Consider the following 18,580-nt stretch of genomic DNA (forward strand, 5'->3'; position numbering starts at 1 on the left):
GGCAGTATTGGGAGTAAGTGGGGATTGAGAGCCTGGTCCAGTGGGGGCTCAGCTGCCTGGAGACTAACAACGCACTAACCCAATTTGTATTTGTGCCAGTGGCTGTGCAATCTTTGGGCCATGAGTACATTGGGCCATGTACTCAAGTACATGGGCAGGTAGACAATAAACATGGCGCCATGAATAACAAGGTTAGGGATGGGTGGAGATATTGAGACTTTAGAAGTCAGCAAGCAGGAGTTTTGCAACATTCTGAAAAATAGTCTTGGTGATTGGAGGACAAGCCAGTATGTATGGCCTTCACAGAAAAGGCCATATACCGTGTTTATGTTTTTGCCAGTCCTGGGGCTTGAACTCAGGGCCTGAGCACTTTCTCCGAGTTTCTTTTTGTTTAAGGCTGGCACTCTACCGCTTGAGCCACAGCATCACTTCTGGCTTTTCCTGTTATGAGGTACTGAGGAATTGAACCTAGACAAGCACTCTTGCACTAAGCCCCATTCCAAGCCCATGTATCATGTTTGTTACTTGGAACGGATATTGGTACAAAGGAGGGGACCAAGAGAAGGGATCATCTTGGCCAAAGAATTCTGTTCAAATGGCCAAAGGATAGGCATATATGCTACAGGATGCAGAGCTTGAGTGAAGTCACCACAATACTGGTGATTGTCTTCCTTAGGAACCAAACAGAAAGCTTAGAACATGGTTCAGGCCAGGGTAGGTCCAGGTGAGGGCATAATAGGAGACTCTAAATGCTGACTAATACTGGGTCAGAGAAACAGTAGGAAATGGCAGAAAAACGGGGCTATAGAGGTAGGTGACAATAACCCCAAGGGAGCCAGAAGAGGGGAGCAGGAAGCCGTAGCCTATGTCTAAATAGGCCTGCCCGCAGGCTGGCAAGATTGGTGATGGACAGCTAGCAACAGTGACAGTAGAGAAACCAGGACTGAAGATATCCTTTTTTGAGCGGGGTGAGGGGAGAATAATTGAAGTAGCACTGTCACCTCACACACCCTCCCTCCTCTGCACTCTAAGCTTCTTTGCCAAGGCTTAGGGTTGCGAGCAGATTGGCACTGAGGAGAAGTCATGATATGATTTGATAAGACTTATTTGTGTTGATGGGGCTCCTCTCTTGTTCCACATGTATACCTTTTAGGAGGCTCTCTTGGGAGTGTCTTTAGGCATTCTAAAATCACCCCATAAGCAGAATTTTGGTGTTCACAGTCTTACCTCACTGGTCACTCTGCAGCTGTTGTACAAAAGCTAGAGCAGAACAGAAAGGGAAGACCGGCAGCCTAAGAGCTGTGTGACTTCGGCTAGTGAGGGTCCAGGGCATGTTGTTTGTGCAGGGATGGCATGGATGGCCCGCAGTTACACAGGGGACACAGGTTTAGCACTCATAGGGCACTCAATAAATACCTGGTGGGTTGGCAAAACAGCTTCCTCCACTGGCTAAGGGGCCTCTCCCCACATCAGTCCAGTTACACTAAGTCACACACTAAGCTCGTTCTTAGAAAAAAAGAACAAAGTTTATTGAAATTTCAAGCTTACATTTGAACAAAAAAAAAACATCAAAGTCCAAATCCTGGAGACATTCAACAGGATAAGGTGTCAGAAAGTGGAAAAGTGTTCAGTTACAGAACCCCTTAGAGACAAGCTCCTGGGCACAGTCCCCATGCCCCACGGGATCAAAGCCATTTATTCCCTAATCTATCCCTTGTCCACAGCAGGATGCTATCCTTCTATTTGCCCTCAAGTTTTCCATTAAAAAAAAGTTCTCAACTGACAATGTGAAATCCAAACCGATCTTCTCTCAACCCCATTCTATGTAGTCAGCACCAGTGAAAGGTGGGTTTGGCTTTTGAAGGAGGATTTCACAGGTCTTTATAGGACAAATGGGGAAAGGGCTACAGCAGCAAGGCATCTCTGGCCGCATTCTGAGGCTGGTCCCCTCTCTCTGCCTTTCCTCTTGAATCTCACGTAACCTAAAGCACAAACTCCATCAAACTTGTAAATGAACAGTCAAAGAATTAGCTTTAAGAGGTGAGGGACCATTCAAGACTCCCAAAGCTGGTTAGGCCTTCAACATGTAGGTGTATGTGGCTATGTATACATCTCTACACTAAGATACAGATCTAGCCCTATAGGTATATATACACATTTATGGCTATATAGAAAAACTATGCCAATATGAACCAAACAGAACTTTGTAAGCGCTCATCCCAAAGCTGTAATCCCACACTGGGCTGTGCACAAAGCCATGCATTATACCATATTAACCAACAGAAGGCGGACTTGGCTCAATCTCTCCCATCTGTACCCCTTCCTTAGCAAGGCAGGGGAGAAAAGAGAGGTTGCCTCTGCTTAAAACACAAGTGGCTTCTTCATAGGAACAGTCGTTGCCAGGTGAAGCTGTTGAAGATGTCCATGGAAATGAGAAACAGACCCCTTATGCTTTCTAGAGCAAAACTGGTATCACATCACAAACTACTTTTCTCCTGTGCCAGCTGCAGCTAAGTTGCTCAGGCCCTGGGAGCCCCCAGGGCACGGTGACATTAGAGGCTCACTGGTTTGGGGTTACTAAGCCCCATGCAACTCAGCTTCCAGAGACCTGCTCTTTGTCAGGGGTCTGTCACTGGAGTGGACCCAGGTGGCCATGTCCTTGGGACATCTCTTGGCACCAGCTATATTAGGTGTAAAGTTCTCCACGTGAGATGACGCTTGGGGAGCCAAAAACAAACTGGAAAGAACTAGGTAGAACAAGTTTAGTGGCTCTGCCCACCCTGAGGACAGAGCCACTTACACTGCAGAGCCACCAGAGGCTTCCGGTGCTTGTGGGGATTCAGGAGCTGGCTCCTCAGGGCTCAGACTGGATTTGAACTTCTCCAGCTGCTCAGGACTCGCCAGGGTCTTCAGGAGGGTGTTCTCACGTTCCAGCTGTGAGTTCTTTTCTACCAGCTCACGAATCTGCTCCTTCAGGATCTCCACCTCCTCTCTCACAGCATACATCAGATGGTTCTTCACCAGATCCTGTCATGGAGCAAATCAGAAAGAAGCCATTTGTTAGCCATCTGGGGGCAGCTTCACATTGTTGTCAATCTACTAGGTGTCCGAGCCTTCATGTCACTGGTCCTATAGTTCTATTCCTTGTGTTCCCCTCTAAAGCACTTAAAACCCTCAGACAGCTGCAGGATTTGGGGCTATGCTAAGGTGAGGGGCTCAGTTTTGAATGACAGAGGTCCCCCTTTAAGTTGCTAATGACTTTCAAGTCTGGCTTTTAGTAACCTTTGGGTTCCTGGCTGATCTTTGGCCCTGGTGCTGGCCTAAATCCTGGTGGGAGGCAGGGAGGGAACTTGCAATGTGCCCTATCCTGTCATCTGCTTTCTAAACCTTCACCATGAATATAAAATGGATTGTTTTTGCCTTTTCTCCCATCTTACATGACAGTATATGAAGTTGCAGGTGTCTTGCAGCCTGGGGAGATGGGACACAGGGACACTTGCTTTGGGAGGGGAGGGCAGATGCAGATATGGCTGCATACTGGCTGAAGTTGATGACTGCACTAGAGGCAGGGAACTGTGACATCAGACTCCAGGGTACAGTTAAGGGACGTCTACCTGCAGGAAGCCCTGGGCTTCTTCAGCCATTTTGGCTGCTTGGTGGTGTATGACCTATACCTGATAAGGAGCAGGCAGAGGGTGGGGTGTTTTGCTCTGTGTTTCCTCCCAGCTCCTGCCCCCAGCCCCGGCTCTGCAGAGGCACTGCAGAGCAGTTGCATCCAATGAGCTCAAGCCTCTGCCAAGTGCAGGAGACGGACCATTGCAAGTCTTAGATCCCTGCTCTGTGGGTTGGGGAGGAAGCCAGAGGCTGCCGCAAAGCCCTAGGAAGCAGGAAGGGTCAGCAAGGAGGTCATCTGGCAAGGGCAGACTGGAAATGCTCTGAGGAGTGTCACTCTGAGCAGGCTGTAGGGAGAACAGGAAGCAGGGAGTTGGCCTCCTGGAGCTTTTGGCTAAGGCTTTCCCTGCCGGTTTCCTGCCCCCCCCCCACTGCCCCCAGTTACATAATCAGCAGCTAAGTGTGGGGATGGAAATAATGCAGTGATACTAATGTCACTCACTCACCATGGCCTGTTCAATCTTGTTGTCAATTGCCACCACACTGGCTCCAGAGGCACTGCAAAGACAAAAAGAAAAATGACCCGTTATTCATTCGGTTCTGTTCTGAATACAACACAGCTGCAGCCCCAGTCCTCCATGTGCCAGGCTCTTCCTTTCTCTTGTCTCCTTGGCGGTTTGTCTTCAGATCCTTCTCTGGTTCCTGAGGGGAAACTGCACATCCCTACCCAGGCTAGCTCTGTCCAGCCACCGCCCAGAGTTCCAACTGAGTAAAGCCACACACAGTCCTGAGGCGCACAAGCCAACGTGGCCTGCTCTTGGGCGACTTGCAAACAATGGGGCACACAGCCCAGAGAGGCTTCCCTCCTTCCAGCCCAGAAAGTCCCCGGCAAACCTACCAGTAGCTGAACCTAGCTAAGAATGCCTTTCCCAAGTCGCTTCTGGCCTCCTTGGCAGTGTGCAGCCAGACTCCTGCCCGGCTCTGCCCAGCCAGCTACACCTCGGTCTCCGGCTGCCTCTGCGGCTGCAGCAGCTGTTCTCACGGCGCAGCAGCCGCAGGGACGCTCCAACAGCCGATCCCAGCGCAGCGGTGACCCCCCCACCCCGCTCGCGTCCCTTACCCCCCGCCCCTTCCCAGGATGCTGCACCGCAGGGAACCGGGACCGAGGGCACAAGGCTCGGCTCAGAGATAGCACTAGCAGCCCAGCCCCAGCAGGCATCCCCCATCACCCCGCTCAGCTATGGAGCTGGGACCATGGTTACCTGTTATCCAGCTTAACGGAAACCACATCCCCTCCAAGCAGGGAAGAGAAGAAAGAAATGGAGAAATTGTGCAGCTGGTAGACCGCCACCTCCATGGGGGTCTGATACATTTCGGTGTTCATGGTTTAGGTGGCCGAGGGCTGTGGCTGGGCTGGGCAGGCTGGGCGGCTGCTGGCGCTCTGCAACGACCGGGGGGTCTGGCCTGAGCTAGGTGGGCACGAGGATTGCCGAATGGACTCAAAGCCAGGCAGGCACTCAGCAGTAGTTGAAGGGAAGTGACTCGAGGGGTGTCACTTGGTATGTCACAAAGTCCACAGCCTCCAGTCCAACCCAGACTCGGAGATATTTCAGCTTCTGCTTCTTTATATAGGAGGAGCCGGCTGCGTCACATGGCGTCAGGGGCCATGCAAATGAGTCTTGTACTGAGCTTTGTGGCCCAGTTAAACCACATCCTCTCCCTGAACCTTAGGCTGGGACTGTAAACAGTTCAGCATTTTCCTGTGCCAACTGGCATCGCCAAACAGGGTTCTGGAGATTGGTTAAAAAAAAAAAAGCACACTGGAGCTGATTTCTAGAGAAATTGGAAGAAAGGCTCTAACGGCGGTGGAAAGCATTCAGTAGAGGGCGGTGCTGCTTTGAAAAGCTGCTCTTCAGGTGTAAGCCAGTACACCCCCAAGGCTCCTCAATGCTCTTAGACCACACTCTCTGCATTCAACTCCCCCCACCCCCCCAAAAAAATCAGGAGCCTCGCTGTCTCCTGCCTTCTCAATCTCTCCCCTGCACACATACTTTATCACCAGCAAATTCAGTCTCTCAGAATGCACTTCTCCTCTGGCTCAGCTGGTAGCTCTCCAGCCTGCCCCAAATTCCAGAACCTTCCACTCCTCTCTTCCTTGGAGATGTGATCAAAGGTATGCATGTTCAGGTCTTTACTATCTGCATATGCACATGTGAAGAGAGGGTGTTAAGGACTAGGGTGAGTGGATCCATAAATAGTAGCTAGGAGCTAGGTGGGTAAATAGAGTAGGTAGATAGACACTGTGAGAGTGGGCATTGGTCTCTACACCCTACACTGCAAAGAATACATTCAACATTAAACAGATCTCATGCCTTCCCCCCTTTATGAGACCGAGTGTTGCTGTGTAGCCCAAGGTACCTCCTGTTTCCTCTCCTTCCTTAGTCCTGTGTATTATAGGTGCATGCCACCATATATGGCTAGCTCTAATTTTTAATTTTTTTATTATTTTCCTATAAACAGCATACAATAGGAAAACTACAAACCAAGAACACACACATACACTACCCTCAGAAAAAACATCTGCTCTGTGATGAGTTCAGTAATACATACACAATTAGAAATTTGAGAAGGTGGCTCAGTAGTAGAGTGCTTGCCTTGCATACATGAGGCCCTGGGTTTGATTCCTCAGCACCACATAAGCAGAAAAAGCCAGAAGTGGTGCTGTGGTTCAAGTGGTAGAGTGCTCCTTGAGCTGAAGAGCTGAGGGACAACACCCAGGCCCAGAGTTCAGGCCCTATAACCGACAAAGAACTTTGGGGGTTTAATGAAAAACTAAACTCCAGGATACAAGGAAAATGAGTTGGTTATTGCCTAATAGCTACATATGGGCCAGGATAGTGGTATATATTTTCCCAGCCCATGGGAGGTGGAGGCAGGAGACTTTTGAGTTTGAGGCCAGCATGCTTGACATGAGAAGATTCTGCCTCAAAGACAAGTTACACACGTTTTCATCAAAACATAATTTCATTCTTTTTCAGCCTCAAGATATATATATATATATAAAGATTCTTGAGATTTTTTTCTTGTCCTCCTTAAGTGAGGCCACCTAGTGGACAAAAGAAAAAATGCAACTAGGAGGAGTAAACCAGGCTTAGAAAGGGACAGGTGATGATGCAACAATCAACATTATTTACACCAACCCAGAACAGAGGAACACTGGGTTCCACACATATACAATAGTTTGGAGGAAGTTAAAGCCAGCACCCATGAATCAGTGCACCATAGGATGTGGTCCAAACGAATATTCTAATGCAATGGTGCTATTGGAAAAGTACTGAGACCTCTTATCAGCAAAGAAGGTAATTATTATTTGCTTGAGGATATTTCTTTTAACAGGTACCTAGCACTGACACCCTGGAGAAGGCTGCAGCTAAGCCCAGTCTGAAGGCCTTAACTTCCTGGGCTTCTAGTGTAGTTTTATCATTAAAAAGCCACCATGTCAGTGAGAAACACACAAATAGTGATCACTGTATTTGTCAAGGGCTGACTCAGTAAACTACCCAAACAAACCTGCTCACTAGCCCATTTTCTCCCATTTTGAGTGGGAGATAATGTCAATCTCAGAACATTATTAACTTCAGGCTCCCTAAACCCTGTATTTACACTAGGCTGTGTGTAGTAGATAGAACGAAGTGCAGATAATATTTATAGGCCATCAAGTATGTTATCTGAGAAAAACTCCCTTAAATCAAGAGCTTAAAGACTGTTGGAATTTCTTGGCTTATTAATCTTCCTTCTATGCCATCCAGAATGTTCTTAGTCCAGGAAGGATCACTGAGTTGCCTTGTTAATTTTTTTCTAAACTATTGTTACCCACTCCAAAATACAAAGAAGATGAAAGAGGAGACAGCAATAATCTGGGTTGGCAGGGACAAAACACCACCAGGTAAAAAAGGTACAGGACAGAAAGTAAAACAGCTCTTTGCTGTGGACTTTCTATGTGATGACAGAGGCAGAGAAATCCCGGCAGTTTGGGAAGGGAAAAGAGATTAGGTTTGCTATGTAAGTGGCACTAGAATGGTGTGCTAATTATAATTCAATTAAAAAAAACAAGCTGAGTTTGAGATTCACTGACCATAATCCTACCATTACAGGAGTACCAGCTATGGGCAGACACTACTGGTTGTGCTGTAGACCCTGCCGTGTAGGCACTGTCACTATTGTTCCACAGAGGAAAAAACTTGAAGGTCTGAGAATCTCCCTAACCCAAAGTGTTAGAGCTAAAGAAATGCAGAGCTGGGACTCCAGCCTATATCCTTCCCACCAAAAAAAATTTGTTTCTACTTTACTTACTCAAGTGGGGAGTAGGTTTGTTAAAGAGCTGAGTGGAGGGAGGTTCGTGTGAATGAGTGGAGGCAGTTGGGAGACTGGGTTGGAGGTCACAGAAGGTCCAGGAGGCAATAAAGGTGAAGGGCACAGGAAAGTCTTCCAGGGATGCCTACAGCACTGCTGGAGAGGTCTGGAGGCCAACTTTGAGCTCCGCAAGCACAGCCAGCTTTTTTGACTTTGGGGTTTGGGAAGATTATCTGAACTATCCTGGTGAGTTTTAAATGAGTGAGTTCAAAATGCAGCCAAGAAGTCCTAAAGACAGTTTCATCTGTCAAGAAAATGGGAACTATGAATCTAGCCTAATGGCTTCCAGAATGGACTATATAAGTCCTTTGGTACACAATGTTCCAAATAAGGTATGCAGTCTCAGAATAGCAATCACAGTCCAGTCAGACCTCCAATTCCAGGTGGCCCACTCATTGCCACCCTTAATTAGGCCCCCCTCACCCTTTTCATAGGCTTGATGTGCTTGGCTTTTTAGAATGAAGGCAATAAGAAAATAAGCTCATATCAGGGGTTTAATTTTAAAAGAAATAATTATTCAAATATGTTCCTGGTTTAGCCAACACTTAGACTAAATCGCTTATCCCCACTATACCTCTCATTCTGGTGTGGGAGAAAGGATTGTCATCTATTGCCAAAGCATAACCGGATCTCAGGGTCTGATAAAAGGAGACAGACAATGGACTTAATGTCTACAAAAGTTTTTCTAAGGAGGACTAGGCAGACAGGTGGGTAGAAGGGGGCAGAAGAGGAGGAGGAGGAAGAGAAATTCAAAGGAGTTTTCTGCTTAATCATTGGTAACTAGAAAATTCCTCTCCCCAGAAGAGCTGTGCCAAAACTTGCAGGTGGGAGTCTGTATTGTACATGAGACCCATTACCTGATCTAATATTTCAGAGTAATATGCTGATCTGAGGCTAACAGTGTCCTTGTGTCTAGGGGAGGTAGACCCCACACAGGCAACAGTGGAGCCAAGAGAGTCAATCACCCAATTAACTCCAATATTTAATGTCTCCAAACTCTCCCACAACTTAAAATCTAAACCACACAGTCTGATAAGCAAAAGACCTTCCAGTACCTTTCATGTCTAGCCCTAATGCCATGAGACTTTTTAACAAAATAGATCTAGCTGACCCTACAACTTCCAGGGGTGACCTTCTAGTGGGAATGGCATAATGAGAATGGGGGCCACTGTCCCCATTTCAGGAGGACCCAGGAAACCAGTTTATTTCCTTTGAGCTGAAAGAGGGTGTCTCAACATTCCTACAGATCTATTCTACTTCAAACAGGCAGACCCCTCCAGGAAAGGAGCCCTTGTCACTTCAGGTTCCCACAGGACAGTGGATGAGTGAGTGACAGAGGCTTCAGGCAGGATCTCTGCATGCTGCTGATGGGTGGGTAACAGGCTGGGGTGGATGCAGTAGGTTGGGGGAGGTGCTGAGGGGGAACATCTCACTTCCCTTTTTGCCACACTTGAAGCATTGTGTATGTACCACACAGCCAGAAGGAAACTATTTATAGGAAAGTCTTCCTTATTTTCTACAGGGAATGTTCCACCCAAGGATTCAGCAATGTTGCCAGAAAAACACAGGGTCCTGTGTAAGGAGAAGCGGAAAAAGACAGGATTGGAGAGGTGCGAGATCAGCCACAAAGCAAACACTGGGTTAGGAGCTGGAAAATGAAATACAAAAAGGATATTGAGGGTTACAGCATTAGTATGGCATTAATGGGAACTTCTGAAAAACATCCCTCCCCACCTACTCCTTTATTGAAGCCCCCATCCATCTCCATCAGAGGCTCTGTCCAGTTCTAATTACTTACTTGTCCCTTTTTCTGAAGAGGCTGGGGGAATAAGGAGGCTGAAATGCCATGGCTTAATTTGTCTTTGCTCCTCTCTTATCTTCTCTCTTCCCCTCTGATTCCACTCCAATGTGGAAGGCTAAAGACAGGAAGGCCAGCGCCACTTACATAGTTACTTTGGCTTCGTGGAAAATCCCCAATGTCCAGAAGGAGGGAATCAAGAAGAAAGACTGTGACAGAGAAAGTGCCTTGTTCTCTGTGGATCATGTGAACTGCCCTGTATGGCCAAGGCCCAGAGAACCCTGACTTTGGGGGGAGGCAGGAAAATGGGGAGGAGGATGAAGATGCAGAAAATGATGGAAAAGGATAGGAGAGAGCCCAAGGAAAATCCTGGTGGACAGACAGATACTGTCTTGGAGAAGCAGCCCAGCACCCCTGACACTGGATGATGGCAAAAGCAATGAATTGTGCCTTTCAGCTTCCTCCTGGACAGGGTCCCATGTGAGCTTCACAAACAATCTCTGAGTGACACTAGGGATGACAAGCAGGACCGAACCTCATTTTAATGAGGCATTCTCCCCCAACTGCCCTTATTTAGAGAATAAAACCTGCTCTTGTCGAATCACCTTCATCCCAACTTTTTTTGTGCCAATCTTGGGGCTTGCACTCAGGGCCTGGACATTGTAGTGGAGAATTTTTTCTCAAGGCTAGAGCTCTACCTCTTGAGCTATAGTTCCCCTTCCAGCTTTTTGGTGGTTAACAGGACATAAGTCTCACAGACTTTCCTGCCGAGGCTGGCTTTGAACCACAATCTTCAGATCTCAGCCTCCAGAGTAGCTAGAATTATAGGAGTGAGTCTACTCCAGTGGCTTATTATGGGGGGGAGGCGTTGTCTTGGTATCTAAGAAGGACTGGAAGTACTGGTGATTTATCCAGGAATACAGTTTAAACTAAGAAGATCTGAAATTGCATGAACCTTATGTCAATATTTATGCGAGTCTCCCTTTCCCTTGTGCCTCACAGCTGGGAAAATTTACCTCCCTAATTGTTCCGATCTCTCTTCTCATTTTCTATCCCCTTCAACATCCATTTAAAAGGATAACATGGATATTTCTGAAGAAGATATTGGTAAAATTAACCTTGGTAAACGGAATCACCATCTTCCTTCCACTTTCCCACACTTCTTGCCATTAACATTCAATTCAATTCAAATCAATTCAATTCAAAGTGATTAAATGCTTATTCAAAGCCTACAGTCCAAGTCATGGAAATTTAAGCATATTGGTAATAGAAGTAAAAAACTGTGCATCTATTCAAAATATCCTGGCTTATGACATGTTCAGAAGATCCCTCTACTGGTTAAACTTTAGTGAAAGCTTTGTTACAGGAAAAGCCTAGGGCTTAGGAGTGCACAGAAAGGTATTTTGGAGTTCAGAGGAACCATACTACTCCTATCCCTGGACATTACTTCACTCCATAGGAAAGGCTGGGCTTTTCTTCATCCCAGCATGCCATTTGACTGATGGCCACCCAAAGCTGGGGTTTCTGTAAGCCCCATGGCTCCTCTCACACTGTGACCAACAGTACCAGGGACAGGGAAGGTTCCTCAACCAATGATTCCCTGTGCTTGCTAGGCGAGTACTCTGCTGCTGAAGCCACACCCCCAGTCCTAACCCTAGAAGTTTATAAAGCTTCAAGACAAGGCTAGTCCTTTCCTTCTCAAAATGGGATCTTTTTTAGCCAGGGACTTACCTCCCCCTGCTAACCTCTTCACTTTCCTCTGGCCAGCTATCAGCCTCACTCTTGTTCTAGCTGCCTTAGAAGCAGGTGAGAAAGTTCCTTGCCCTCCCCCTGCAGACCCACAAGCATCTTCAGGAGGTGAACAGGACCCTGCTCCGCACAGCCTACACTCTGGAAATTGTGGTACCCTGAAGCTTTCCAGGGGCTGGGATAAATAACAAGAACATGGCCAGTGCCAGCCCTGTTTTTCTGCACAAGCCCTTTCCCAGCCTACTGGGGGGACAAGGAGACACTGATATAGGGCATTTCCACATCTCCTGTGCTCTATAGAGCTTCCCAAGAACCCAAGATCCAAGTCAGTTTTCCTGGCAGTTGCCAGTGTTATTTTGAGTGGCATGTTAAGGACTTGGAGCTCCTGGCAATGCTTGGAAGATGAGAAGCAGGGCACCTTGTCAGGATGCAGAGCCAGCAGACAAGGGGCTGTGAAGTGGGTAGGGGCTCTGAGATGGAGTACCTGGCTCCACTGCAGGCCCCACTATAGAATGGGGGCCTTTAAAGTGGTACAGGTTCCCTCAGGAACAAAGGATCAGTTAATAATGTTGGCCTCTTCAGAGCCTCCAGCTCCTCAGTCATGATGGGTAAGTATTATTAGCCTCCTTTGGCCCTTGCATTGTGTTTCTGAGGTCTCCTATACCTTACAGTGGAGCTATCCAACACAGGCTCATTTGAGGGGGCTCCCTGATCCTCTTTTGTGAGGCTCTATGACATTTGAAGAGAGGCATTTCTGATTGCAAAGGGACTCAGCTCTGTAGTCACCCTACTGTCCCATCCCAGCTTCCTGGATGGAGAAGAACCAGCATAGTTGGGGTGGGGATCAGTGGTAGGGATACAAGGGGAACACTACTCCTGGAAGAGAAAGAAGAAAGAAAGGAAACAAACATGGCAAGTTACTCCCTAGACAGTAAAACCTCCCCCTCCCACCGAACTATGGGAACAATGTTGGGAAACTCAAAAGAGAGCTGAGAGAGGCTAAGGAGTAGATTCTACCCATTTAAGAACTGCTAATAAGGAATAAATACACCTTATCAGGAAGAAAGAAGCACAAAGCACACAAATATTCATGCCAACGTTTTTTCTGGCCTTTCACAGTTTTATTCTGTCTCTCTTCCTCCTGTATTTCTCTGTCTGTCTGTCTGTCTGTCTGTCTCTGTCTGTCTGTCTGTCTCTCTCTCTCTCTCTCTCTCACACACACACACACACACACACATACACACATTCTCATGGCCCCAAAGGGATAGTAAGAATCAAGATTCAAGACACAGCAAGATGGCAAGGTAGAGCACTCTAGTTCAAGCCAATGTCAAAAGCCACAGCCTCTACCTCCTCTGACATCCAGAGCTGGTTGCAAAGAACATAGGTGACAGAGTTATAGCAGAAGCTTGGAGTAGCATTTAAGTGAGCACAGGAGGAACCAGCTTGAAGCATCACACTGCACATTTGGAATAGGAAGTCCCAACACTGCCAGGACTACAGTTTTCAGACATTAATCATATATGATAATAGAATCTAATGAAGAAAGAAAGATGAGCAGCATTTGGGCACAATCAATCATATGGCTGCCCAAGACATGACTCCCATAGGCTCTTCCTGAGCTATCCCGATGCAGGCAACTTCTGTGACTGGTTCTTTCAGAATGTCATCTGAAGGGCAGAGATGAAAATTTCTATCTATTCCAGACCTTGACTGTGTAACTGTAAAGATCACAGTTATATCTCTGAGTTCCAATAGACTCTTTACACTTTGAGGAATCAGAAAAGTTCCTTTTTTGATGTAAAAAGCCTGGAGAAGGTGCCATATGTGTCAACTAACAGTTCAGGTGCTTCCATAAGAACAGGGTAGTCATTCGGAAGGAAAACAATGAGTCTGGACAAGATATCTAATAGCAGGCTAACCAGAAAAGCTACCCTGGCCTCCAGCCCCAACAATTATAGTGGCATGGGTCTAGAGGTATGCAAGGGTATTTTTTAGATGATTCAGATATAGCTCTTTTGTAACATTCCATGGAACTGCTGTTAAGAATTACTACCAAGGAACAAAGTAGGGGGTAACAATGCTCAATAGGAAATTTATTTATTACCTAATTCATGTAATTGTAACCCCTCTGTACAGTATCTTTACAATAAAAAAAAGAATTACTGACAAGGTAGCTGGGTGCTAGGTGCTCACACCTGCAATCCTAGCTACCCAGAAAACTGAGATCCGAGGACTGCAGTTTGAAGCCAGCTTGGCAGGAATGCCCGTGGGACTCTTATCTCAAATTATCTACCAAAAAGCCAAAACTGTAACTGTGGCTCAAGTGGTAGAGTACCAATCATGACCAAAAAGGCTTAGGGACAGCACCTGGGCCTAGAGTTCAAGCCCCAGAACTGGCATACACACATACATACACACACACACACACACACACACACACACACACACACGAACTACTGACAAAGAATACACACACATTATCAGGAAGAAAGAGAAGCACAAAGCACATACATGTTTATGCCAACACCATTTCCAGCCTTTCACACAGTCTGATTCCCAGAAACAGGCAGGCAGGAGAAGGCCTCATTCCTTTCTTCCTGCAAGATGGTAAGGCAAAATACTGTAGTTCAAGTCAGAGTGTCAAAAGCCATGGCTTAAGTGTGAGAGTCAAGATAGGTTCTACCCAAGTAGCAACTATGGTACCATGGGCACTAAGACCTACTTTGTGTGACATACTCTGCTGTGGTTTTACATATTTTAGGCTGATTATCCATTCTGCCATCTCTTTTTTTTTTCATTCCTGGAAGCTTGGTCAGACCAGGAGCATTGTGACCTACTATTAGAGGAATAAACAGTAACCTACTCTGATTTACATCTAGATCACTGGAAAATTTTGTTGTCCTGTTACAAGGAACAGCCTCCTTCTCAGCTGTTCACAACTATTTGTGGGAACTCTCATCCTGAGAAGTCAGCTTCATGGAGGTGGGCATTACAGTGGGGAAGAAAGATGAACTAGAGAACAAGAAATGGCTAGCAAAACACAGTTTGATCAGTGAATCAACCCAAACTCCCTTCTATAGAAGCCAGCTGTCCTTATAGCCCTATGGCTGTCACCACCCTATCAACTTGGGTTGATTCCCAGGTTAGCTGGAGGAATATGACTCACTCCCCCTCAGGAACCTGCTGGGACTGACTACAAAGACTTGTCAGGATCACACAAACATGCCCATTCCCACCCTGATCCAAGGCTGGAACTCACCTACTTTCTACTACTGTCAGCCCATCTCATGACTGTAAGTCTACCCCTGGCCACAAGGCTGCTGCCACTGTTCTCCCCCTCTTTTTTATTTTTATGTTTAATTTACACTGCCAGCTAGGTTTTAGGCTTATATATAAACAAAGGCTAGGCTTTCCCCCTCTCTCCAGGGCCTGGACTTCCTGGCTGACTGCCTGCAACAGAGTGACTCCTTTAACCTTTTCTCTTGCTCCCTGAGACAGTGTTGGGGGTGCAGTTGGAAAAGAGAGATATTTTGGGCCAAAAGCCTGGAAATTCTTAGTGCCAGCCTAAAATGCCAGTGTAATGGTTTGAATATGCAAAGTCCCCTCCAAGTTCATTGGTTGAACTCTTGGCCCTAGCTGGCAGCAGTAGTTTGGGGACGTTTTAGAAACTTTGAAATGGAGTCTTAGTTGCAAGAACTAGGTCACTACAGATGTGACTTTGAAGGCTACACCTGGACCTTTCTTCATACTTTCTTGAAGTTTCCTGTCTACCATGAGGAGAGGAATCTTTGCCACATACTCTCCATGGAACCAGAATTTTAGGTCCCAGGCCTCAGACTGTGGGGCTCCACATATCAGGTCTGGCCACTATACCCTGAATAGAGACTATAATGGTGAAGGGCAGAAAAAGGAAATTTATTATGTGACACAGGCAGTATGGGAAGAGTCAAAATGAGTACTTCAGCTCATCTTCAGCTACCTTTGAGGTAAAGACATGAAGTTTAGGTTTAAATAGACAAAGAACTGGGGGCAAAGGGAGAGAGCTATGCATAATTATTAAACAGTACAGGTCAAAGTATGGCCTAGTTGATCATTATGGAGGAATTCTGATTCCAGAGACATTGTCAATGTCATCACTTCAGGGGAGCAAGATAAATAAAAATCATTGGTGGTCTGTCCTGAAGAGGAATTCTGCTGTTCCTTTCTTTGGAAGCAGTGCCTTCCATTCCTCCTTGTAAAGATGTTATTGATAAAGCCGGGCACAGGAGGCTCACGCCTATAATCCTAGCTACTCAGAAGGCTGAGATCTGAGGATAGCAGTTCAAAGCCAGACCAGGCACAAAAGAGACTCTTATCTCCAATAAAGCACTCAGAAAACCGGAAGTGGTGCTGTGGCTCAAGTGGTAGAGTGCTTGCATTGAGCTGAAGAGCTAAGGGACAGCTCCCAGACCCAGAGTTCAAGCCTCATGACCAACCAAAAACAAACAAACAAACAAAAAAACCCCGGATGTTATTGATAATTCCTGTCCTTCCTGGATTCCAGGGAGATTGTAAATAGGCTGGAAAGAATACGTTTTAGAGCAAAGACAAATACAAATTGGAGGCAGAGATACTAAACTTTTCTCCTGCTTTTAGTTAATTTGTGGTCCCAAGTAAAAAGTTAGTGCTTTACAGCAAAAGCATCTTCCCATCATGATGATGTCCTCCCTCACCGGCAGCCAGGAATCAATGAAGCTAAGAAGAGCTAAAGAACATCAACTGAAACTTCTGAAACTGTGAATCAAAATACATCCTTTCTCCTTTTCAGTTATTCTCTGGAGCATTTTTTTTATTGTGAAAATACTGTACAGAGGGGTTACAATTACATGGGCAAGATCTGGAGCATTTTGTTAGTGACGAAAAATCTGACACAATCAGTTCCCAGCCTTTCCTGAAAAAGTGAATGTGAAGCACTGAAGTCACAGCCACCTTTACCAAGTACAGATTTATTTAAAAGGCCATAGCAAGACTGTTAGGATAAAGCACAAAAATGAAAAATTCAAAACATCACCATTGATTAAAAATCTACTTACAGCTGTCTTTGTGCCACCAAGCAAAGACATAAGCCTCCAGATCATTGTAGGTGGTAGCTTTATGAGTTCAAGAAGCCATTAAGACATATGGACAACACAGCATGGTAGGCATGACCAGGAAATACTTCTCACCAATACTTACACACTTTAAAAATAAGAGAAACTCTAGCCGCTTTGTCCTGGAATAGAGCTCTAACAGCGACTAATGAATCCTGGTCAAAAGTTCTGACATCCTGTTATTTGCTAAAACTAATAATACTGTGGAGTTTGTTGACAGAGTTGCAGAAGAGCTAAGGTAAATATGGAAACTGAGGAACAGCCAAGTATAGACTGTTTCTAGCTCTGCAGTGGAAAAGAAGGGATTTCATAAAAATGTCTTGGAAATGCTGGAGAACTACAGCCTAAGTACCATGGGGAGATAACCCAGGATGTATCTGTCATGTCTCCAGGCATTCCTTTCCAACAATAGGCTACAGGAATGATGGGTTTGGCCTGTGAATTGGTACTGTACACTCAAGATGGACAGTAATGATAAAGAGGCTTAAGAGAGACTTCTCTGATATATTCCTCTGGGAAGATTCTAGAACCCATCTTAAATGGCCTTGGTTATTCTGAATAAAATGATGTCAGGAGGCCAGAGTTCTTCTTGACAACTAGCTAGGTGGAGGTCACATAGGCTTCTTGAATGCCTTATACTGCTAGATCTTCATCCCTCCCCCATATAATGTATAATTCTACAATGTATACATGTTTATGGGCGTTCTAAGATCTGAAAACATAGATAATGCCATTTTATTACAGATTTAAAGATGTTCTTTTTTTTGTTGGTCATGGGGCTTGAACTCAGGACCTAGGTGCTGTCCCTGAGCTCTTTTGCTCAAGGCTAGCACTCTACCACTTTGAGCCACAGCACCACTTCCAGTTTTCTGAGTGGTTTATTAGAGGTAAGAGTCTCACAGACTTTCCTGCCCGGGCTCGCTTTGAACCATGATCCTCAGATCTCAGCCTCCTTAGTGGCAAGGATTATAGGCATGAGCCACCAGCGCCTGGCTAAAGATGTTCTTTATGATACCATATATGTTTGCTTTTCTTTTCTAGATTTTATGTATGTCCTGTAAGGGATATTCTGGAAGTCTTTGAGCAGTAAAAAAGGCCATAAAATATGTGATACTCCCTGATGAGTAAGGGCCCATGTCCCCCAAAGAAACACTGCTGACAAAATTACCTCCCAGCAAAATGTGCAGTCCTTTCAATGTTGTTCCAAAGTCTACCATTTCTAACCTTGCATCCAGTTTCAATTTTTATCTCATGAGTTCCTAAATTATTCACACTGTTTATAGTGAAAGGGTAGTTTAGAGGATTGATATGAAAATGGAATTCGTACTACACTTCTGAAGTTCCCAGCAATCTTTTCTTGCATGTAGGACTTCTAACTTGCAGAAACTTTAGACTTTGACATCCTCTTCAATAGTGTAACAAGTCATCAGCAGGAACTCTTATTTCAAGCAGGACAGAAGGCATGGCCAGAGAGGACTGTAACTGAAAATATGCAATGCAAGGTCTCAAATGGGCATGAGTTGGTCTCCTAGGCTAGAATGTACATTCTTTGAGAGTAGAAGCTAGTCTTATTTGCCACTGAACACCCAGAGCCTGGACCAGTATCAGACAGACAAGGTGAGTTTAGTAAATTTGTGCAAAGAAAGGAATGGAGGAGGGAGGGAGAAAGGGGGGAAGGAAAGAAGGAAGGGAAGGAGGGAAGGAAGGAAGGAAGGAGGGAAGGAAGGAAGGAAGGAAGAAGGAAGGAAGGAAGGAAAGCAGGCAGGCAGGCAGGCAGGAAGGAAGGAAGGAAGGAAGGAAAGCAGGCAGGCAGGCAGGCAGGCAGGCAGGCAGGCAGGCAGGCAGGCAGGCAGGCAGGAAGGAAGGAAGGAAGGAA

The 18,580-nt window shown here is 46.0% G+C and overlaps 1 protein-coding gene across 3 annotated transcripts in view; it reads right to left on the reverse strand.

Moving 5' to 3' along the window:
- Positions 1 to 1,504: 1,504 nt before the first annotated feature.
- Positions 1,505 to 18,580, reverse strand: part of Tsc22d3 (TSC22 domain family, member 3) — a 67,094-nt gene continuing 50,018 nt past the window's right edge. For 2 of the 3 annotated variants that reach the window (XM_013025866.1, XM_013025867.1), the window contains 2 exons: positions 4,119 to 4,170; positions 1,505 to 3,027 (listed from right to left, as the gene is read on the reverse strand). In XM_013025866.1, the coding sequence (XP_012881320.1) occupies positions 2,797 to 3,027; positions 4,119 to 4,170 (283 nt within the window). In that variant the 3' untranslated portion in view covers positions 1,505 to 2,796. Of the gene's footprint in view, positions 3,028 to 4,118; positions 4,171 to 4,874; positions 5,213 to 18,580 lie in introns of those variants that run through there. The other variant, XM_013025868.1, reaches the window with a different exon arrangement.

The sequence above is a fragment of the Dipodomys ordii genome, unplaced genomic scaffold (genome assembly GCF_000151885.1).
Source record: "Dipodomys ordii isolate 6190 unplaced genomic scaffold, Dord_2.0 Scaffold88, whole genome shotgun sequence".
NCBI classification, from domain to species: Eukaryota; Metazoa; Chordata; class Mammalia; order Rodentia; family Heteromyidae; genus Dipodomys; species Dipodomys ordii.